The sequence below is a fragment of the Mycteria americana genome, chromosome 6 (genome assembly GCF_035582795.1).
Source record: "Mycteria americana isolate JAX WOST 10 ecotype Jacksonville Zoo and Gardens chromosome 6, USCA_MyAme_1.0, whole genome shotgun sequence".
Lineage (NCBI taxonomy): Eukaryota > Metazoa > Chordata > Aves > Ciconiiformes > Ciconiidae > Mycteria > Mycteria americana.
The window spans coordinates 38,235,892-38,258,345 of NC_134370.1; the positions used below are offsets into that span (position 1 = coordinate 38,235,892).

The 22,454-nt window shown below is 55.3% G+C and overlaps 3 protein-coding genes across 3 annotated transcripts in view; 1 reads left to right on the top strand and 2 right to left on the bottom strand.

Moving 5' to 3' along the window:
* Positions 1-92: 92 nt before the first annotated feature.
* On the bottom strand, positions 93-2,677 carry LOC142411946 (cadherin-23-like). The gene is made up of 5 exons (XM_075506610.1): positions 2,530-2,677; positions 2,015-2,163; positions 929-1,064; positions 338-726; positions 93-245 (listed from the first exon to the last, which is right to left on the bottom strand). The coding sequence occupies exons 1-5, from the start codon at positions 2,675-2,677 to the stop codon at positions 93-95; spliced, it is 975 nt and encodes a 324-aa protein (XP_075362725.1).
* A 6,560-nt stretch (positions 2,678-9,237) lies between these two features.
* Positions 9,238-9,648, top strand: C6H10orf105 (chromosome 6 C10orf105 homolog). The gene has a single exon (XM_075504142.1). The coding sequence runs from the start codon at positions 9,238-9,240 to the stop codon at positions 9,646-9,648; it is 411 nt and encodes a 136-aa protein (XP_075360257.1).
* A 478-nt stretch (positions 9,649-10,126) lies between these two features.
* The window catches only part of LOC142411947 (cadherin-23-like), a 117,956-nt gene continuing 105,628 nt past the window's right edge, over positions 10,127-22,454 (bottom strand). The window contains exons 17-29 of the mRNA XM_075506611.1: positions 22,065-22,181; positions 21,369-21,481; positions 19,170-19,277; positions 17,752-17,941; positions 16,362-16,507; positions 15,816-16,035; positions 14,716-14,868; positions 13,583-13,696; positions 12,070-12,249; positions 11,410-11,531; positions 11,052-11,235; positions 10,598-10,705; positions 10,127-10,278 (exon numbers count right to left, since the gene is read on the bottom strand). Coding sequence (XP_075362726.1) covers positions 10,127-10,278; positions 10,598-10,705; positions 11,052-11,235; positions 11,410-11,531; positions 12,070-12,249; positions 13,583-13,696; positions 14,716-14,868; positions 15,816-16,035; positions 16,362-16,507; positions 17,752-17,941; positions 19,170-19,277; positions 21,369-21,481; positions 22,065-22,181 — 1,907 coding nt within the window. The remainder of the gene's footprint in view (positions 10,279-10,597; positions 10,706-11,051; positions 11,236-11,409; positions 11,532-12,069; positions 12,250-13,582; positions 13,697-14,715; positions 14,869-15,815; positions 16,036-16,361; positions 16,508-17,751; positions 17,942-19,169; positions 19,278-21,368; positions 21,482-22,064; positions 22,182-22,454) is intronic.

Genomic DNA, 22,454 nt, shown 5'->3' on the forward strand with positions numbered 1-22,454 from the left:
CCCAAATCGGGGTTTCCAGACCCCGGTGGCCAGAGCAGAGGAGAACTAGGACATGCTGTCCCTTGCCAGAGGAAGAGGGAGGTGACCTGAGGTCAGCTCTGCCCATGCAAAAGATGGTGGGGAAGTGGGTAGAAGCTGCTCACCACTGTAGAGTCAATCTTTGGTCCTCCATCATCGGCCACCACTGTCAAGGTGTAGAAATCCCCCTTCTCTCGATCCACCTGGCCTTTGACCGTGATCACACCCTGCCAAGGATGAACAACAGCTATGTCAGCCGCCAACACCAAAGTCCACAGTGGACAACCAAGCCAGGAGGGACCATGCTGTGGCTACTTACAGTGATCCCGTTGATTTTGAAGAGCGAGAGCGCCTGGGCGTTGGTGTTGGGGTCGAACTTGTAGGTGATCTGATTGAGGTTGTCGATGGAGCGGGCCTGGACCCGGAGCACCTCGGAGCCCAGGGGGATGTTCTCCATGATCATGGCCTTGTAGCTGCTGTTAGAGAACTGCACGGCCTCATCCAGCTCGTTCAGCAGGCTGACGTACACGCTGCAGAAGCCCTGGTTGTTGGGGGGTGCTTGGTCCGTGGCAGAGACGTTCATCAGGTAGCTGGTTTTGGTCTCGTAGTCCAGGTACTCGATGGTCGTGATGAGGCCCGTGCTCTCATCGATCTCAAACTTCCCTTCGGCACCCGACAGGATTTTGTAGTTCACCAGACCACCGTTCCCTGGGGCAGGAGCAGGAACCACGGTGCTGGTTGGACCAAGCATCCCGAAGAAGCAGGCACCACCGATGCTGACTCTGACCATGGAGCAGAGCCTATCCCATGTGGGGATTTCAGGCCAGCAAGCCAGGATCCGTGCAATGGCTCTTTTCACCGCTTTCCCTCTAAACTGGGTGTTTCTGTAAGCTCACCCCCAGCTTCCTACCTGTGTCTCGGTCAGTGGCCCGGACCACCGCCACCGAAGTCCCTATCCCCGCCGTCTCCCGCAGCCCCAGGCGGTTGTACTGCCGCTGGGTGAACACCGGCACCTCATCGTTGACGTCTTCCACGTAGATGATCACCTGCGGAAGCCCCCAGAGAAAGCACGGGTGAGCTGGGCAGGCTCGTGAAGCCTCGCCAGCTGCTTACACTTGTGAGGGGAAATATATCCTTCATGGCACTCATCTGCTGCACAGGAGAAACGTTATTTCTGCTACAATACCACTTGATGGAGAGTGAGCACACACAGTTGAACATCATAGATTTAAAAAAGCCCCGTGGTCGGAGTGACTCAGTCCTTCCCTGGCCAGAGGGAGGTACAGTGTGTATATTAATTCCTCTGTGCTTTGGGATCCCCTGCTGGAAACCTTGCAGTTAGAGACCTTGCAATGTAGAAATGCTGGCGACTTGGTGGGAAATTTTGCTCAAAGTTCAGTGGGTCAAGCTGCATTTTCTCCCCTTTCCCCAGAGAACATCCTTTCTCCTCCTGGTTTTCCGCTTACTGCTGGTGCTGTGGGCACATCATGCTTGGCCAGAGCCCACCATGAACTCAGCGGGTCTAAAAACATATGGAACCAGAGGGCTGGGTTTGTGGGAACCATGGGAAGCTGGTGTATCACTGCTAAAGATTATTGCCACTAGGTCCTGGCTTATTTAAATAGATGTCTGGCCAGGAGACACAGTTTCCGACAGGCTGAGGCTCAGCTCTTCCTCCTGCCAGCAGAGTTGCATCTCACCGGGCAAGTGGGACTCCCTCCGACAGCGACTGCCGCACCACTTAGCAGCCTCATCGCACTGAAATGTCACAGGAAAAAAGAAAAAAACAACAAAAAACCCCCACAAGCTCTTCTCCACCCACGGGCAGCCCCCGGAGACTTTCCATCAGCGTTTCCATGCCAGATATCTCAAACTTCCTGCACGCCCGCAAGGGCTGGAAATGGCTGACCTCTGATGAAGCATCCCAGATATTTTCCATGAACTCTGCCGCCACCCAGCCCTGTTGCCCACCCCTTGGTGGCTGCGAGGTCCTTACCCGAACGGAGCTCCTCATGGGTCCCTGCTCCGTGTTGTAGGCCTCCACCTCCAGGACGTGAGAGGAGTTTTGCTCCCTGTCCAGGTGCCGCACACCTCGCATCACCAGCCCGGTGCTGGGATTGATGCGGAAGTTGTTGTGCTCATTTCCTGGCAGGGGGGAAAAGTGAGACGGATGCTGCCCGCTGCAGCTGCATCAATCTTGGCGACACACCGAGCCCTCCCCGGGGGGCTGCCTCGGAGCAAAACCCAAGCCCCCATCACCCTCAGCTACACCAGGATCAGCTCAGCAGGGTTTGGCCCTGGTCAAGCCGGGAGCTACAGTATCTAGGTGTCCATCAATAACAAACCATCCCCTGGCAATTAACCCTGACGCTGACGTTTTGCTCAGGGGTGGGGGAAATATTTCTGTGGGCTGCAAAGTGTAAAAGGATGGAGAGCGCAACAAGGCTGTGCATGTGGCTGGCCAGAGCCTGGTGCAAATACACTGATGCATGAAGGGGCACCTGGACTTACCCTTGACAATCCTGTACCACACTCTCCCATTAATGCCTTCATCCGCGTCTGTGGCTTTCACCTTCGCGAGAAAAGAAGAGCAGTGAAAATGAAGAGCAGAGCTTTCCTGACCATTACAAGTCCTCCCACCCTGCCCGAGCCTGGACATCCTGCCCCTCCACCTGAGCCAGGGGGCTTACCAACTGCAAAGAAAATATGTTACCCTCCTCTTGTCACTGGACAGCAGGGAGAGTGGGCTTGGGAGCCCTCGGCTGCCAGGTTAGCTGTTGGATGGGCTCGGGGTGGGAGCTGAGCCTGAGGACTATGTCATGAAATCTGCGGGCCAGTGCGCTGGTGGAGGTGCCTCCATCAGTCCTGCCCTGCACCCCAATGCTTGCCCCGCTGGAGACGCTGCCGGGGACGGAGGCTCCCTGCCTGCAGAGCTGGCTTGAGCCGGGCAGGGAGAGCTGCTCCTATGCCTGGTGGGCACACAGCCCATGGCATCAGGGTGTACCACACGCCTTGTTAAAGGAATGACCCACCTCTCGTCCAGCACACAAGCACCCTCCGGGGTCTAGTGGCTCCGAGCTGTTTGCATTTACCCTCTCACTGCAAGCTCTTGCCAAGTCACCCAAGCAGCAGCATATGCAAAAAATACTGAAGGAAACATGAATGCAACAGCCTAGTGCATGCTGGTGGTCTGCACACTGGCCTGAGTCCTCACAAGACCCCGAGCAGTAGGTGGGAGCATCCCTCAGCTGTGGTGTGCTGTACGGTCCATGCACATACTGAATGAGCCATCCACCCCGGGAAACCCAAGACACGTGTCCCCTCTGGTGTCGCCAAACAACACTGCAGTGCTTTCCCTGCAAACCCCAGCCAGCAGCCTGCCAGCCCTAGCAGCTGGGAAGCGGGACCCAGCGAGGGACAGCGGGCCCTGGGCTTCCTCCCCAGGCTGGCATCGAGCCGCTGCGTCTCCCCTCCGCAGAAACCACTTCCCACAAAGCATCCAAACCATGACCGCAGCGGTGGCCACTTGCGAATCACTGGGGCGGGGACGTGGGGAATGCCTTAGCCTTTATTCTCCAGCTGCTCCCCTGGCTGCCCCCCCCCCATGGCATCTTCTGCCACATCTTCTGCCTACAAATATTACCCAGGGGTTTCCTTTCCCAGGCAGGTGGGGATTTGTACCTAGATTTGCACTGAAAAGAGGAGGGGTTGCTGCAAAGGACGCACGTGCAGCAGGAACAGCAAGGCCATTTACAAGAGCTCAGCTTTAAAGCCCTAGGCTGGCTTTCACCCACAGCCCCACACAACAATTGCAGGAGTCAGAGATGCTCTTCCAAAATGCAGTTTTGAGATGCCTTGAACTGCTCTTGCTCCCTTCCGTGAAATAAGCCCACGTCAGCAGAAATCTTAGAAAATGCTGACCCTGCCCTTGCAAACTATCTGGATTTCCCACCTGTGTGCCACACGCTGTTTTTCTCTATCCCAGACCAGCTCACGTCTTGCTTATGGCTGGACACAACCCTGTGCCTTGCTCTGTGTTTCACCGTGGACCCCGCACCTTCCTTTCACAGCAGAGAGCTCTCCCTCTGAACGCCGCCATTGCATCCACACCAGCTCTTCCACACCCGGGGCTCCCCAGGGCCGTTTCTGGGCAGGAGCTGGGCTGTCTCCTCTCCCGGGTGATGGATGGGCCCTGCACCAGCAGGTGAGCGATGCCCAGGCAGACCAGCTGCCTTGGCACGGCGAGACCAGCCTGCCGCACACACTGACTCCCTCCTGGGAAAAGCTATCCCCATCCCGTCAGCCAATACGCCATGCCAGGGCGGCAGTGGTGGGAGGGAAGCCTGAGAGACAGGAGACAAATCTTTTTGTACCATTCCCTGCCCTGCTGTGCCCGGAAAACTGCATTTTAAGGCGAGCAAATGGAAGGTTTTCAACATGATGAGCACTGCATGGGAGCAGCAAACTGCACCCTGCAAACACCCCCTTAGCTGCCCTTTTCCCAGCTCACCCCAGCATTTGCTGCAGGCAGCTCTGGCACATAAACCAAGTGAAATGGGTCAGCCCAGGTATTTGGTTTTTATTAAAAAAAAAAAAAGTAGTTTGCATTAAAGCAACACATGCTCCTGCCGCTGCCGTGGCACAGCGTGCTGCTGGGAAAAAGCTCGGCTGCTGCTGGTTTGACGCCCTGAGGTCCCAGAGGAGATGCGGTACTTTGACAGACTGCCCCAAACTCGGGAAAACAATTTAACTGGAGTGCAACTGGTGGGAGAAAAGCTCTTTCTGCTGCAGGTGCAAAGCACCCTGTGCAGCCGAGCGCCGGTGCCTCCAGCCTGCTTTATCCCTCTGCTACAGAGAGAGGGCTGCAGGCAGAGCCAGCCTTTTGCAGGCCGCCTTGCAAACACCCCCGGCTCCTGGAAAGGGGTCAGAAGAGGAGGAGGAAGGAGGGGGAATAGAGGGATGGAAGAAAGCAGGCGGCTTTCCGCCGTTGCTGGGAAAGGGGCAGCAGGCGTGCGGAGGGCAGCCCGCCGCCCCCTCCCCGGCGCGGGGGGCTCAGCCCACGGCCGTACCATTCAGCCTTCCCGCAGGGGCAGAGCCCGGGGAAACGCGTCCCGGAGGGCTCGACCCCTCGCCCCAGCGGGGCACAGCCCCGGGGCACCTCCCTGCCGGCAAAGCTCGGCAGGGGGGCCGCGGCCCCCTCGGCTTTGCACGCCCGGGCTGTCCCCAGCCCGGCTGCCGCCTCTCTCCCACCCTCCCTTGCCCTCCGGGAGGGAGGAGGGGGCTGGCAGCCGGCAGAGCACGGTGGGAGAGGCAGCAAGGCAGGCGTGCGGGAGGCAAACCCCGGGCTCGGCCGGCCGGTGAGAGGTAGGGACCCCAAACCCCTGCGGCAACCCCACCGCCGGCCGCCCAGGCTGACCCCGAGGGGCGAGCGAGACAGGCCGGGGACATGCCGCCGTCCCCGGCTGGAGAGCTGCTGCCCCCAGCCCTGCAGCCGCCTGGGGAGAGGGCTGCAAACAGGCGGGGAGGGGACGTGCCAAGTTGGGGTGGGTCTGAAGTCAGGCACCCCTCCTCCCTTCCCCGTCTCGTTGCTTTGTCTGTCCCGCTGATGGGAGAGGGGGAAAGTCCTGCGGATGCAGCGCTGCTGCTCAACAGCAAGGGTGATGGGGTACAGCGTGCCGTCGCTTTCCGTGCCCGACTATTTAGGTTTGCTAAGCTGGGGGTTTGGTACCCTCCAGCATTACCTCCTCCTGCAAGCGAGCGGAAAGACTTAGTGCGTTGGGAAAAGCTGGGGAGCTCCAGGAAAGCGTCGCTAAGCAAGAGAGAGAGGGGAAAGAGAGCTGCTTTTCATCTGAGCCGTAGTACAGGCACAGAAGTGCCTGAAAACAGCCTTTTCTTTGCAGGAGTCTGACAAAAGGGAGGGAGAGCATATGGAAAAACTCCTGCCAAACTAACCAGCTGCGGCAGGCCAGGCAGGCAGTGCCCGGTGCTGGGCAGAATAATGCTCTCTTCTGCTTATGCTCAAGAATAATTTCTTCTTCCTTTCCACCTTCCTCAGGAGCATTTTGCTTTTTGCAGTTTCTCTTCTTTCCCTCTGATCCTCAGCTGCCTTGTGCCCAGTGCTGGGTCGCGAGCACTCGGGGGATGTCTCATCCCTGGCTGATCAGCCAGGGATGACCCTTCTGGGGGGGATGATCAGGGATGATCCCTGATCAGCCAGGGATGACCCTTCTGGGGGGGTTTGCCAGGCTGGGCAAGCCTGTTATTAACCCAGCTCAACTGCACAACGTGTGGTGTGGTGGGACAGCGATGCTGGGGCAGCAATGCTACTAACAGGGATGCAGGCAGCAGCTTGGCTGGTGGGTACAAACTTGTCCATTGCCATGCTTCAGGAAAGGCACCGAGCTCCAACCCCGTGGAAGAGAAGCCCTTGTCCCCGTGCGTGCTGTGGCCAGGGCACAGGGAGTGCTGATTTTACCACACCCTGACCTTTCTGCTGATAAGACCCCAATTTTGGTTGCTTTTTGCTGAAATTCTGCTGAAACGGCTGTAGCTCTGTCTCAGGCAGGAGGTGAGGGGCAATCCCCTTTGTCCACGTTAATACATTGAAAACTTATTGGCCCTAAAAAAAAGTCACCGCTCATGTGTGCTCTGCAAAGATTTCCCAGATTTTTAGTGGCTCCATTTCTGGAAGGACTTAGAGATCAGGTCTGGGGCAGCCCAGATCTTCCCTGAATCCACAGCTCTGCCAGCCAAGCTGTGCCTGAGGAGAGGACAGATCGAAGCGAGAAGAGAAGAGAGCATGGCTGGGAAAGCCTGGGAAAACATCAGTGTGATCCCTCCTGTCGGGTTTCTAGGGGACACAGTCAGCTGGCTCTAAAAGAAAAACCCCACAGCCACCACCAACAGAGCAAAAAACAACCTGAAGGCATTGGCCACACCTCCCGGCTCGCTCTTAATGAACAAGATGAAGTCACTAAGCCAAACCACACGCGCTTAGTAAATGCCAGAATTAAGGTAGCCGAGGTAACCTCGATTCAGGCTGCCTTTGGTGTGCACGGTAAGCAGCAGCCCTGCCTGCTGGTTTTCATGCCCCGGCCCTGGGGGGCCTGCTTACGGAGCGGGGTGGGTCCTTGGGATGGCCGTGGCTGCCAGGGGCTGCTCTGCTCTGCTCCCAGAGCTGGAGGGGAAGGGGCTGAGCCAGGCAAGAAGAGGCTGCACGATAAAGAAACGCTTTTGGGGTGAAGTGGAAACATCACTCTGGAGGAGGGGATGACAGCCCCAGCCCCTGAGCCTGCTTGCAATATGCACGGGGCTTCACCCAAGCTAAGGAGTTCTCAGATGTCGATCCATTTATTTTTGCATTACCCGTTTTCTGAGTGCAGACCTGGCTCTGACCCGTGGAAGCAGCCACATCTCCCCAGAGCCTCTGAGCTCTGACCAGGCCAATACAGTCCTTGCCCTGAGACTGCCAGCATCATAGCTTTGAATGCTCGAGCCCAGGCAATGCTAAGTATTCCAGAAATAAATCGCATCTGCCAAGTGCCTCAAACCCAGCACCCAACTCTAGTGGAAACCTGTGACCTTATTCCCTCTGTATCTCAGCTCATTGCCTGCAAGAGGAAGAGCATGGATCCTGCAGGACTGATCTGTCCCCTCTGGGACCAGTCAGGGTCCTGGCAAACCAGAGCTGGGAGCTCACCTATGTAAGCACGTACCTGCACACAGAGGGTACGGCTGGGGCACAGACAACCTGAGTTCAAGGACTCCTTAACCTCTGAGCGCTCGGCCTTGCAGCCCTCACAGTGTTTGCTTAAGGTTATTTCCTCCTGCGTAATTTGGACGGTAAGCGATGCTTGTTTCTTCTGACGCAGCATCTCACTTTCCACTGGGCTCATCTCCACTGGGGTGTCTCATAGTTTCCAATTAGTGATTAAAGACATGTCGCTGATGTCTCCTCTCCCCTTTTTTGAATGTTTTACCAGTGAATGTCTGGCTGCTGCCTACACAAACCTGCGTGGCTTTGCGATGGCGGCTGCAAGAGCAGACCCAGAGACCCTGGCAGTCCCTGCAGCCCTGCCTTTTCCCCCTTAAGCTCTTAATTTTAAATTGGCTCAATCCAAATCCGTACTTGCCGGGAGATTGCCTGACCACAGACCAGTCTAACAGCTCTCCATCACTCTTCTAACTCCTACATCTCTGAGGAAAGTCAGTGTAATGAATCTTTACCTCCAGCATACAGGCTAGAGCACGAAGGGCCAAGCCAAGCTGTCGCGTTGCAGAGGGATGGCACAGCAATATTTCCCCAGCCCTCACCTCTGAACTGGGGAGCTGCCGACCTCAGGCACAGCCCGTCCGGGGCCGCGAACGGGTGCAGGGGGGTGCATGGGAGCAAAACGATGGGTGCAAACTTCTCTGGGGATGCTCTGGGGATCTGACCCAGTGGGGAAAGGAGAGGACAGTCGCCATCAGGTGTTTGGTAAGAGCTCTTACTGATGAGGCTTTGGGAAGCTGGTTTGCATCACTGTTTGCAGATCTGGCTGAGGAACCCATGACATGTCTAAACCTGAAACCAGGTCAGAAAAATGCCTAACCCAAGTGGATTTTCAGCACAAGCAGGGTGAGGGTGTTAGGCTTTGCCCCTGAAAAAAAAAAAGGCAATGCTAGTGCAATACTGCAGCTCGACGGGGAGTTATCTAGGCGGAGGTTCAGCCAATTATCCATTTTCTTTGGGGGAGAGGGAATAATCAAAAAACCCCAAATGACAGTCAATTCAGCAAAACCACATTTCTGGGGAATAGAGAAGAACCAAACCCCAGCAGCTTGGGGGGAGGATTTTGGACCTTCTCTATTGTATGGTTACATATCGCTCCCAGAAAAGCTTCATGCAACATGTGTGTGTGTTCCCTACAGGTGTCATCACTGGGGCCGTGGTACTGCGTGTACCTGGTACTACCTGTGCTAGATTTCTTTGCCAGATGGTTTTGCACTTCAGTTCAGGGTAGTACTTTGCAGATATAAATCCTACCTCTGTGCTTTGCCTGCTGGCAAAGCAGAGAGACTCGTGTCACCCTGTGTCACAGAAAATGTGGCCGGGAGGACCTTGGACACCAAAGCAAGCCAAAAATCCATCAGGTTGGACAGAGGGTGGCTGTCTGTCCAGCTCCTAGGTGGTAATCACCCATGTCACTTCTCTGTGTCATCTTGTGCACTGCAGGGAAGATGAGCGCAGAGGACACTGGCAACGGGACCTCTCCCACCCCACCTCTCCTTGGGCTTCTGGTTTCAACCACCGAGCTGGTCCCACCCATTACCACATCCCCCGAGAAGGCAGACCCGCTGCCTGTCATCATCGCGCTCGTCTGCATCTTCCTCCTCCTGGCGACATTCCTCATCTTTGTCACCCTCTGCAAGCCAGTGGCGCTGGACCGCTCCGGGCCCCGCGAGTGCATGCCCCATCACCCGGCGGATGCCAGCGAGCCCCAGCTGAGGCTCTGGAAGCGGCTGGGCTCCCTGCGATGCTCCATCAACACCTTCAGGAGGAGTCGGCCCGTGTCCCAGAGCCAGTTTGCCTGCTTCAGGAGCTGTCCTGCCAGCCAGGACGGGGACATCATGGAGTCCACCAACATGTGATCCTGCTCTGCGGGAACTAACTCACCCTCCACTTGCTATTCTTTCCCAAGCTTTTGGTTCAGGTTCAGTTCCCTCCTCAAGCAGCCCCTCGTATCCTGGGCATCCCAGCAGAGCCCCTTTAAGCAGCTCATTTCCAGGCAGCGGCTCTGCAAGGCGACAGGAGTATTTGCTATTTCAGGTTCCTGAACGCTTTCCAGGTTACTGTTTCCTGGCAGGAAAGGTGGAGGCATCCGAACTACACCCACACGCAGCTATCACCGGGCAGTCCAAAAAAATATTGCTGCTTAACTTCTTTTGGAAAACATTGTGCAAGTTGCGAGGCACCTGGACAAACAGCCTGGGCGAGAGCAGAGCAACCTGGCTGCCTAACAAATATCGCCTTGAAGAGAGGCATCCTGGGGCAAATGTGCTCCCACAAAAAGCAGTCCTCAGCTGAGATTGCCCCCCAGGATGTGCTCCTGAGCAGGTGGAGGAAGGCTCATGCTCCCTGCGTGCTGCTCCGTCCCTCTCCCCCCGCCCCCCATGCAATGAGGCGCGGGTTGCTGTGGTTGATGCTTGGAAGGATGCATGCTACAGCTGTCTGCTGGAAACCTGCTTCAATAAATGAACAGCGGGAGCAGGTAAACACGCCTATAAACGCATTAAAGAGGCCTTTTGAGGCTCACAGGCGCTGCCAGCTTGGAAAGCCACCACACAAGGCTGAGCCACTCGTTTCTGCTGGGAAAGGGTACAACAGCCAGCAGGTAATCTGAAGTGTTTAAAGGAATCAGTAGAAAAAAGAAAAAGTGGTTTAATTCTTCCAGGTCTGCAGCTCTCACTACATTCAGCTGTTGAGTTCACCCCGGTGAAGTCTCCGTGCCCAGCGAGGCCCTGTGGCAAGCATCGAACCCCATCTCTATGGGTTTCACATGGTTTCTGACCCTTGTGGGGTGCAGTTCTGCATCAGGACCTCTCTGGTCTGCCTGGGACATTCCCGCTCTCCTCCTGCCCTGGGCTGCCTGGCTTTTGGACCCGCAGCCGTTCAGCTGCTCACATGGCTCTAAATGTGCTAAATAAGCTGGGTTAAAACGAGCAGCAAAACGGCTCTGAGCCCCTGGCTGTTTAAAGTCAGGTCAATTTGCTGATCAGGGCTGGAGCGCAGGATGCAGAGGGCTGGATGGGGGCTAATGAGGGCAAGAAGGAGCTAATGTCTGCAAGAAGGGGATGGAGAAACCTTCAAAAACTCTCTTGTTGCCATAGGGATGTGGGCATGTATTTGAAGGGGGAGACATTCAGTACACATGGTTCACTTTTAAAGGTGTAAATTAATCTAAACCCAGCTGATTGCCCATTTCCAGTTCCCTCTGATTTTGTTCTGTGGAAAACAAACTTCCCCCAGATAACGCCTCTCCTTTGCCACAGACTGCCAAGGGCATCCCCCTCTTTTGGGAAGCGTGCTCTAAGAAAAGGGTCTTTCATGTCAGAGTCGGGTTTCCTCCATTCACAGTCTTTCAGCTTGCAAAAACGGCTCAGTTTTGGGAGTCCCTCAGCAGGGCTCCTCTCCGCCTGCGCAGCTCCCCTGCACGCCTCCTCCCCCGGGTGCAGGGACTACAGGCAGATTCCTGACCCCAGAGGCAGGCGCGGTGCTACGGGCATCACGTACGCTGTGCCATGGCACAACAGGTGACGAGGAGCTGCAGGGCTCGTGCTTGGGGACCGGCCGCCCCAAGCGCGACTTTGTTGCAAGGCAAAAGGCTCCTTTCTTCTCTCCTGGTGACTCACCCTGCCCGTGAGAGCCAGGGACAAAGCTGCCCCTTTCCCCACGCCGGGAGAGGTATTCAAGGCAGGAGGAGCCTTCCCAGGGCCCTCTGCAAAGAGCCTTTGGTGCCCGCTCCAGAAGAGCCCTGGGTTTGAAGGGATGCTGGAAGCCCTCAGAGGCTGAGTGAATGCCTGCATTCATTCGGCGCTCACTGAGCCATTCAGCTCTGCCCACCGCTTCCTCAAAGAGGAACAAAAATGAAAGCAAAGTCCAAATGCTTTTCTCCCTCCACTTTTCCCCCCCTCTCAGAGCATCTCTTTGCATGCACTCTTCTCCCTCCCCCTTGAGATGTCCGCTCTCGGTTCCTTCTCTGCTGGGAGGAGGGAGAAAGCGGGGACGCAGCCAGGCAAAGGGGCCTCGCCAACACAGGGCTTGGTTTGCTCCTCTCACCCCCTGCAGAAATGGGGTGAATTTCTTATTTTTCCCTTGTGCTTTGCTGTCTTCTCCCCGGTGCTCACAGCCTGGGTTAGCAAAGGAGCAGGGAAGTGTACAAGCAAGAACACATCTTGCCCTGGCCTGGAGGAACAGACCACTGATGGGGAGAGAAAATGTCCTCCCTGGGCTTCCAGCAGCTCACAGCCACGGTGCCGGGGCCCAGAGAGCAGGGGACCCCCTTCGCCCACCCAGGGGCCCCGGTGGGAGAGAGCCACGTGCCTGCACTATGCTGCTGGCAGCCGGGATGTCCTCGGGGACGCTGACTTCGTAGCTGCTCTGAAGGAAGATGGGTCGGTTGTCATTGACGTCCAGGATGGTCACGTACACGGTGGCAGTCCCGGTGCGCCGGTTCCCGGTGGGGCCGTTGTCTGTATGGGAAAGAAAGGCAAGGGGAGGTTCAGTCACCTCCATCTCCTCCTTGCACAGGTGGTGCTCAGCCCTCGGCTGCTGAAAATAACAGGGCCAAAATTTCTAAACTAAAATCCTCCATCTTTTCTGCAGCTTCCAAATCCCACACTGAACCACAGGGGTTTTTTTCTGCCTGTCCTGAAGGAGAAAGGAAAAGCCAAACTGTCCCCAAGCTCTGCCATGGAGTCACCACCCAGTGAGGCTGGAAACGCAACTGGTCATTAAAGAGGGTTTGCAACTCCATAGATTAAGAGGGTGATGTATGCTGGAAGGGACTGCTGGAGGTCAGGGATTTGGGGGATGACCATGGGCAGGGGTCTGCACAGCAGCACCTCCAGAGCCAGTCTGCACCTGAGCCGCTGCAGGGAGGCAACGTGGGTCTGGTCAGCTGCAGCTGGCCCTGACAAAAAGCAAAAACCTCAATGAGTTTTCTGTAGACCCAGCTCAGCTCACAGCCAAAGAGCACCAGGACTGGTTGACGTTCAGTAGATGAGGACAAGGTAGCATGGCTCTTGCTTTTGCCATGAAGGATGAGGCAATGGGGAGCATAGATTGAGTTTGGTTTTTCCAACATGCCTGATGCAAGTGAGCACTAAATCCACCCAGCTGGAGCCCGTGGGTTCTGGTGACCGGGAAAACACAGGCAGTCTGATACCCACCCGAGGGGCAGAACGGGCCCTTTACCACGTGGGATCCGGTCCTGGGTGCCCAGCTGGTGCAGCATCCCTGCTGCAGACCCCGTGGCACCTGCAATGCCGTGCCCCCAAGATTTCTGACCAGGCTGCTTATTTCTCCTTTCAAAAGGGACGTCCAAGTCTTCTGTAAACAGGCACATCATTATAAAGCTCTGGGGATGATGGCCAAGATGCATTTGGCACACAGGCTCTCTGCCCATGCCAGGTGGCTCCGGATTAATTGGCAGCCTCTGAGCCAAGGGCTGGCATGGCATTAGGGGAACGATGCTGCGGTGCTGGCATTTCGGGGTGGAGGTCTCCCCTGGACAGCACGGAGACTCTCGGGAATGGAGGTCTTGCCTTCCCTGGGGGAAAGGGAAGGCCCCAGGGCTGGACAAGCCTGAGGGCTGAGCTTACTGTCTCCAAAAGTCACGATGGAACTGGGACATATTAATGCACGTGGATTGTGAAATGCTAACACCAAACACAGGCTCTGGTTTATGGAGCACCTCAAAGGTTGCTGTCTCTCTGCCATACTTCCAAGGCAGCTTGGCATGTGCACAGCCACCCCGCGTGGCTGCATGGCAGTGGTCCCACAGGAACAGTGGGAAATCCTTACCGATGGCCTCCAGGATCAGTGTGTACGATGCCACGGTCTCCCTGTCCAGACTCACGACTGTCCTGACCACCCCATCCCTGAAGCCGACACTGAATTTGCCGTCCTGGTTCCCACCTGCAGCAAAGGACAAGGACCAGGTTACCTGTTGTCTGGATGCAAGGAGCAGAGCCCATGCTGCGGGGGATGCTGCAGCCTGGGCACAGGGCCGTGGAAATCGCAAGTGCTCGGCCTGCCCTCCTGAAGTGCTGCGTTGTACATCGTTTGGAGCAAGGCAAGTGTAGGGCAAGCTCATATCTCATCCTAGGCAAAGCTTCTCTGCAGCAAAAGCGGGCAGAGCGCCTTCTCTCCGCCACATCAAATGCTGTGCCTGCCTCACAGCACAGGCAGGGAGCGATGATTATAGGAAAAGCTGAATCATATAAATGCCAGATCATTTCCTGAATGCTTCGGAAGCAAACTGGGGTCACTTTGCATGTGGCCTGCGGTACCTGTGGGACAACACACACCTTTTCTCTTGTGGGGGAGGCCAGAGGGGCTGTGCAATGAAACACAGGGCTGCTACTGTGAGAAAAAATGACTCTCGGGTGACACTTCTATTTTTGCCCTCTTCCTGAGGGCTAAATGCCGCATGTGCAGTTTGCAAGTCAAAGCGCGGCCAGGGGGTTCCCCGGCCTCCCGCTGCAGGTGCTGCAGCTGCAGTGTGAGCCAGGCGCTGCCCGGGCAGCATCGCTGCCTACCTGCTCCCTGCCCGCCCCAAACCACCTGCCTGCCGGGCTACGAGATGCCCTAAGATTCCAGAGAAGCTTCCAGCCCTAAATGCGCGTTACGTGGACGCTGCCCCAGCGGCGTTAAGCCCATCCTCATGCTTTTCCTGGCCGCATCCCGATGGTGTGAGAGGCAGGGGATGCTTGGGGGCAAGGCTTCACGCCGAGCAGGAGAAGGAATAGCAGCGGAGCGGTCAGCAAGGCAGGGAGCCAAGTGGGGCTGTTCGGCAGAGGGCGATACCGCACAAGGTTTGGAGGGGCTGGAAAAGGCAGCGCTGATGTGCAGAACGCCCTGGCCGTGATCTGGGGCAGTCTGCTGCTTTCTACAACCAAAGCTCCCCTTTGCAGCGTTTTGCAGGGGGTTCGTACCTGTGATGAAGTAGCTGAGCTCAGCGTTCAGCCCAACGTCAGCGTCCGTGCAGTTGAGCCGGACCACTTTGAAATCCCGGGCCACGTTTTCAGGCAGCGACACGTTGTAGACGGCTGGGAAGAAGGTGGGGCTCTCGTCGTTCACATCCAGAACTGAAAGGGGGAGCAGAGCTGAGTGCCCTCCCAGGGCTGCCCTTCCTGCAGATGCCAGGCTGACGTCTGCCGGGCTCCCAAAACCACCTGGCCTGCTGCTCTGAGCATCTCGGGGAATGCTCTGCCTGCTGCTCCCTGCCATTTGTGTGGTGGGGGTGCCTGCAGACCGGCTGTAAGGACTGGTCCCCGTGGCTGCAGGCTGTATTTGGTTGCCTCTGATACATGCAGATCACCCCCCTCATGTCCAAGAAACCTTACACAACTGTAATTAAAGTTACTGTTTGCACCAAACTCATTTCCATCCCCATTCAGAGGAAAATCTGGGGCTTAAATATAAGCTCAGTATTTCCTGATGTATGGCAAGGGGCTCTGGAGTTACAGGACCAGAAACTTCTTTTTCCAAACCCGGGCCTGAGGAGAATTTAGCGTCAGTTTATTTCCAGATGATGCTTATCCTCAGCACTAGGCTCATGTGAAGCCAGGAAATAGAAATGCATTAAATTAAAGACAGGCCACATAATAAGCGTCCAGCTCTGAAACTGGGATTATGTGGGCTGTCCAGATACGCAGCTGATGCAAATCGCATGCTGAAGCAAAAGGCAAGCCAAAAGAAAAAGAAACACTGGGGATGGGGAAATGGAGGAAAAACGATACAGAGCTTGGGGGCCCTGCCAGAAACACCATATTTTCCCCATCTCTGCACTATGCTGATATCGCACCGGGCAAGACGCGAAGCCTGTGGGGACAGCAGTGCAATGGGCTGCCCTGCCTGGGCAGGAACAGCAAGAACAGACATAACGGGTCAGATCATATATCCATCTGACTCCTCACTGTGTCTCCTATATAAACCACATCTCCTCTGATGAGGTGTCCTTGTCACCCATCTTTTTGGGACTGGAGGGGGCTCTGCAGCTGGGCAGGGCTTGGAGGGCTCTTGGTGCACCCACCTTTGACGGTCAGGGTGCTGGTGGAGCTCTTGGAGGGCATGCCAGCGTCGCTGGCCACCACCCGCAGGTAGTACTCGGCGATCCTCTCCCTGTCCAGCACGGCAGTGGAGATGACGAGCCCACTGGTGCTGTTGATGAGGAAATCCATGCGGGGCATCCCCACCTGCATGCGGTATGTCACCTGCCCGTTCGGTCCCTCGTCCAGGTCGATGGACACTACCTGGCGGGGAGAGCGGAAGGAAGGGGTGAGCATGGGGCAGCCCAGTTGTCTCCTGACTGATGAAAATCACAGTACATAAACCCTGAGCATTTCTTTGTCTCCAGGGATGCTGGGTTGAAACAAAGGGGCCTCAAGGCATTCCCCCTGCTGGGAGCAAACACATGGGGTGGGATGCCACAACCCCTTCTGCATCCCCCCAGTTGCACTGCTAGAGGCTGGAGAGGATGGAGAGGATATATCGCTAGCCTGCTTTGCAGAAGCAATGGCAGCGAGAGCAGCAGCAGCAGCTCCCAGAGCAGGGCACGACGGCAATGGGGCACGCTCACCTGGAAGACAGAGGAGCCTGCGGGAAGGCCCTCGGCGATCTCAGCGGTGAAGGGCAGGTTTTGGAAAGTGGGGTCGTTGTCATTTAGGTCCAGCAGGTTGACGAAAACCGTGGCGCTGCTGGTAGCTCGCAGGGGCGGCCTCCCGCCTGCAGAGGCCAGGAGCGGGGTTTCAAGGTTAATGCCTCCAGCCATTTCCAACACTTTCCCCTCAAAAGAAGTCCTCACTCCCTGTGCAGACAGTCATGCAGGATGGGGCTGCCCCATCGAGGCATTAATCTGTCCGTGTTACTGCTTGTGCTGCAGCCCATTGGACTAATAGCATAGTCCCCTGGCAGGGGAAAGCTCTCCGTGGCAGCAGGCATGCAAGACAGACCGACAGCTACCCATGCATGCAGCTAAAAAAAATAGCAACACCAATCTATCCTTATCCCTGTCCTTCTGGCAGGCTGGATGGGACGATGGCCTTAGCACGGTGCAGACGCGATGCAAAATTAGAAAGGGGCAGAGTTAAGGTTATACGTGCCTGCTGGCTCTTGGAAACCAGCTGGATAATGGAAAATTACCTTTATCTCCCTCTCTCTCTATTTTTATTCCTAAAAAACTTTCCCTAAGATACTCTTTCCAGAGCAAAAGACATTTCACACTTGATCAGCTCATTTCCCCCCACCTGGCACTCTGACTTTCCTAGATACTGATGGAGCCAGCGTCCATGCGTGGTATCTCACCAGTCCTGCAAGCCACACAGGCTCAGCTCTGCAGAGAAACCCTGACCCGTCCCCAGCAGACCTTGCAGAGCAGCCCGGAAACAGGTTCCCCCACGTGCCTTGACATACTGCATCTTCTCAGCAGCAGGCTACGAGCACCCAGCGCTGCCCTCATCTCCCTGCCTGCGCTAAACATTCGCGTCTTTGTGCTACAGCCCCTGCCATCTACATGCAGCCCGCGCGCAGGTCTCCTGCAAAACAGCTGTTTCACACACCAGGCGCCTTTAGGTTTGTTTTTTAACTGCAAAATGCAAAGAATGGTGTCTTCTGCAACGAGGTGGAGTTTCTGTCTCCCAGGCTCATTGTCAGAGCTGCTGCAGAAACCACCGTGCTCACGTTTTGAGGGTTTCTGGTTTGTTTTAGCAGCAGGTTTTAACCTCCTCTCATTTATTTAACCTCAAAAACATCTTTGGAACTTATGCTCAAAACAGGAAAAAAAGAAACTTCATCATAAAGGAAAAATTAGGCCAAGAAAAGTTCAGCTCGACACGTGAAAACCATCAGGGAGGGAAAGTGGAGAGAGAAGAGGGCAACGCTCGCACAACCTGAGCCCCAGTGATTTCTAGCTACAGTGGAGCAAGACAAACCACCGTGGCAAAGAGGAGTGGAACTGAAGCAGGGCTTACAGTCGGTGACCGACACCACGATCCTGCGCATGAGCTGGGCCTCCTGGGCATTGGGGTTCTCCCGGTCCAGCAGGACGCCGGTGGTGCGGATCTTGCCCGTGGTGCTGTTGAGGCTGTAGAACTTGTTGGGGGGTCGGATGCTGTACACCACTGTGCCATTCTCCCCCAGGTCCGGGTCGATGGCCACCACCTGCCATGGAGAAACAGCAAAAATTAAAGCAGAGCAGCAGGAATTAACTCCCACGGTGCGTCCCCGTGTAGATTCACCAGTGTCTAATAATGAGGCTGAGCTCCCATGACAGGCTTCCCCATACCAGCAGCAGCAAGAAGTTCTCCTTCCTCCACACAGCTGTATATTTTCATGATACTTGCAGGGATTTTGTACCCTTGAGACCTCTACTGTGGTGTTAAATCTCACCGAAATTGGCCTGCAAGCCCGGGAGGTAATGGCATGGCAAGAGAGACATGAGCACGCAGCAATCAAATGGGCTTTTCTTCTTCTAAATAAAGTCAGCTAGAAAACAAGCACCCTTCAGAAAAATAAAATAAACGGGACAAAGAGGCGTGCTGAGGAACTTGTGCTGCCACACTGGAAATGCTGGAAATAATTCACTGGTGGGGTTCTCCCACACGCCAGACATTTTGTGTTTTATTGTTCTCCCTGTGACATTTTTAATTACAGGGGACATTTACATTAAAAAAACCCCAACTTCATTACACTCATAACTTCCTCGGCCCCTGCTGCTTGTCCCGCAGCTGAATTTACATTGTATCGATGACACAATAATTATTTTCCCAGCAACTAATTGGGATGTCAAAGGCAAGACAACTTCAAGCAGGCGCCGAGCAGCAGGGCTGGTGCCGCACGGAAGAGAGAAAACCGCCGTGCTCTGGCTGGGGCTGCACTGCCAGATTTTCTTCCCCCCCAAGTCCTTTTCTTTCGTAGTCTTCCCCCTTATATGATTTTGTGGATTCTCTTCACTTTTCCCTCATTTATTTTCTGTTTCGTGCCCGTCATTTTTCTCCCGGCATGATGGAGTATAAGCCTCCCTCTCTCCTTCTCTTTTATTTCACCAGAGGGACTTGAAAGGCTGTAAATCAATGTCTTTCAGAGAGGTCCTTGAAGGAGGTCGCAGGCAAGGCTAAGAAAAGGAGAATTTGGCCAAAACCCACACAATTTGGGGAGAAAAAAAACCATCCCAGCAGAGAGGAGAAACACACGGAACAGACAGCAGCGAGGAGGCTCAGGAGTAACCTTTAAAATGGACTTCTGCAAGATGGTGCTTGGCTGGAGGTGACACCGGTTAGGAGGTGACACCGGTTCAGAGCTGACTCCCTGCTCCAGCCAAGCGGGTGACAATCTCGCCAGGTGAAAGGAAGAGGCTTTTAGCGCAACAGCCGCCTTCCCTCACACGTACCGTGGTGACGTCCGAGTTGGGGGGAGTCATTTCCACCAGGTTAATGAAGTATGGCTCATCCTTCCAGGTGGGGTAGTTGTCATTGATGTCCAGCAGCGTGATGTTCACCTGCGAGAGAGCAAGCAAGCAACGCTGCAGCAGGCGGTATTGGTTCTGGGGCAGCACGGTGTGTGTCCCTGGATGTACAGCAGTGCCAGGTACCCAACGCATGTTCACCCTCTGGAGGGAAAACCCACGGAAAAACAACCTCCTGCATCTTCACAGCCAGGGCTCCTTGGCATATGCAATCGTGGTTTGGCTCATGTGTACTTATTACCTTGCAGTTAAAAGAACCGCAGAGGCAAGAGGGGTGTTTTCAAGCAGCTCCTTCACTGGGGGAGGGACATGCACATTGGTCACAGTGGTGGGGAAGAGGGCACAGCAGGAGCATGGCAGGAAAGGAAGGAAAAAACTGAGTAAACTGGTTAAAAAAAGAAAAAGAATAAATGAGAAATCGGGAGAGGTAACAGGGGATGGGAGGTGCAAAGACAAGAGAGCATGGGAGAGGGTGGTGCCCTGAAGGGCCACCTATCTTCATTTTCAGCGTGAGAAACGGCATCTAAGTGACAGTAGCGAGCCTGGGAGATGCATCCTGTTGTCCGTGAGTCTGTCACCTCCCCAGATCACCCGCTTCAATCCAGCCTGTGAGTCTATAAAGGTGCCTGAGGGAAGAGCTGCAGTTCAAGGGAAGGGGGGGGCAGAGGGGCAGGAGGGAGCCCCGGTGCCTGCCACCCCCACGCAGGGTGTCCCGGTGGAGCTTCTCCGGGGTCTTCCGTGCCCCCAAGTGATCGGGTCCTGCCGCCGCACCAGGCTTGGCTGCTGGTGCCACCCCGTGGTAGAAGAGGCAAATCTGGACACCACAGTCTCTGGGGATGTGCCCTGGGCACAAGCCAAGGCATCGGGGTGGTCCCTGGGGAAGGTTGGTGACCCACCTCTACTCCGAGCACCCCAGGTGCTCATCCGTCATCCGGGGACCTTGCAAAGCCCCTGAATGGACACTTATTCCCAGAGCAAAAATGATTATAGGGAACAGCTTTGAGTCCCGGGTGTATATCCTTGCTAATGACAGCAGACAAACTTAATCGGCTACCCACTTCTCACTGAGTGTTAATATTCTTTAACCTTTTAGGAACCATAATGCATTTTTTTTCCCTAATTGCAATCTGTGTTGCGGAAACCTTGTTTTGCCTTTCAATAAAGCTATTAGGAGAACATCATCTCATCTGGAGCCCCAAAGGGGAACCCAGCATCCGACAGGCCATGCTATTGCTCGGCCAAGGCCTTCATGTGCCTCTGGGATGCTCCGTAGTGAGCTTCTAGTCTGCTACCTGGATCAGACACCTCCTGATGGTCCTCAGCATAGGTGACAATTGTTTAGGGCTCTCTTCAGCACAACCACAATATTTCTCTGCATTGTCCTCCCTTGCATGGGACATCTCTCCTGCAACCCAACCAAGTGTCCAAGGAGCAAGAGCACCCAAATGTTACAAAATATTCAAACCAACACGGTGCTGTGAGCAGTGGGAGATGGATCCTTGGCTTTTGACCTCCTGATATTTCCAAAGACTCTTACAAACCCTTTGCAAGCAACGGGTCTCCCTGACATCTGCGAAGGGCAAGGCAAAGCAGTAGACTTCAGCTGCAGTACAATGGCCTGCTCCTCCACCAGAACCTTCTGAGGGGCCCAGGTATCACAAACCAGTTGGAAACCCTTGATCCAGGCAGTATGTGAATAGTAGTCATCAGGAACAACTAAGCACGCCTGCAGGCTCTCCAACTAAGCATTTTCTCCAGAGGCATGAGCAAAGGGAGCCGTGCTGCGGGTGGAATAGGTACCCATTACCGCCTTCGCACGGACATGCTGGACATGCAAAGTGCTGGAAGGTCAAGTGGCTCCTGGGTGAATGGCTCGCCAGGAAAGGGAGCCTGATTTCAAGGTCTACACAGCCCAAACAGTCATTCTGAAAGGGCTGCAAGCAGTGGTGGGGGCAGCCCAGAGGGCAGACATCACCATGTGCCCTTTACTCATTCACACAGCTAAAATTAAACACTGCTAGCATGGGGAACTGAAGCATCGATGCCTCGGCAGCCCTCCTGGATGCCAGCCCCAGACGGGCACCAGTGGCTCGAGGAGATGGGAATTGCTCCTCACACACTCACCATAGCAATGCCTGTCTTCTGGTGGTGGCCCACGCCTCCATCCACCGCCCGGACAATAAGGATGTATTCAGATTTGGCCTCCCGGTCCAGTAAAGATGTTGTCGTGATTTCTCCTGCAGCCAAAGGAGATGAGAGGGATTAGAGATGTTGTATGGCGAAGAGGGGCACCAGTGAAAAAAAGGGACACTCAAAAACAGAGAGAGGATCCTTCACAAATGGGCCCCTTCTTCTGATTCAAATAGATGGACCTTGGAAGGGTCAGCTTGTCAGCAGGCTCCTGTAAACTTTGTGCTGTGTCTTCCCACAGGAGCCCATTTAACAACTGCCTGTGATCCCTCACGCTCGTTCCTGCCCAGAATGAACCAAAAACAATGCCAGCAAGGGAAGGTGGGCAGCAGCTCCTTAGCTAATGTAAGCTCACAGATAAAAGCCTTTTCTCAGGTTTCACTCCCACCAGGAACTGAGCTTCCACCGATGCCCCGCCAAAGCCCTCGTGCTGACTGAGCAAGTGCTGGTGGCTGAAATCTGGTGAATCCCTTAAACTGTGCTTCTCCTAAGCAGGCTGCTCGGGGGAGAGGAGGGAAGGACGGGGGAAGGAGAGAGAGTGAAAGAGGAAAAATAATGAGGGAGAAAACAGGGGGAAATTCAGGAGAGGGAACTGAAGGAAAAAGAGGGAGAGCATGTACAGAGGCTCACCTGAGCGGGCATTGATCCGAAAATGTGAGGAGCCCTCCAGGGAGTAGATGATTGACTCCTGCCCGTACTCCCTGGACCGGTCCATGTCCGTGGCATTGAGAAACAGCACTGTGGCTCCTTGGGGAAAGCAGAAACAAGGGCTGAGATGGGCATTCGCAGCCTGGAGTGGCTCTCCCCATCTGCCCCGTCCCCCCACACTGCTCCTGCAGGTCACCTGGCCAAGGAGTCCCCTCGCCTGCATGCACAGTGGGGCCAAACCCCCAGATCCTACAGCTATGAAACTGCCAGGTCTCTGGCTTTTGCCTCCCCAAAAAGCCATCACCCACCCCATTCTGGCCATAAGACCCCCAGGGCCCTTCTGCTAGCCTGAAGAAGGAGCAGGGCCATGCT

Bases quoted from the DNA above. Each gene is read 5' to 3' on its own strand.
- LOC142411946 (XM_075506610.1), bottom strand. From the start codon at position 2,677: ATGTCCAGGCTCGGGCAGGGTGGGAGGACTTGTAATGGTCAGGAAAGC. The intron at 2,164-2,529 runs GTAAGTCCAGGT...CCCCCCTGCCAG, and splicing joins GTGGTACAGGATTGTCAAGG to GAAATGAGCACAACAACTTC. The intron at 1,065-2,014 runs GTAAGGACCTCG...GGGCTTCCGCAG, and splicing joins CCATGAGGAGCTCCGTTCGG to GTGATCATCTACGTGGAAGA.
- C6H10orf105 (XM_075504142.1), top strand. From the start codon at position 9,238: ATGAGCGCAGAGGACACTGGCAACGGGACCTCTCCCACCCCACCTCTC.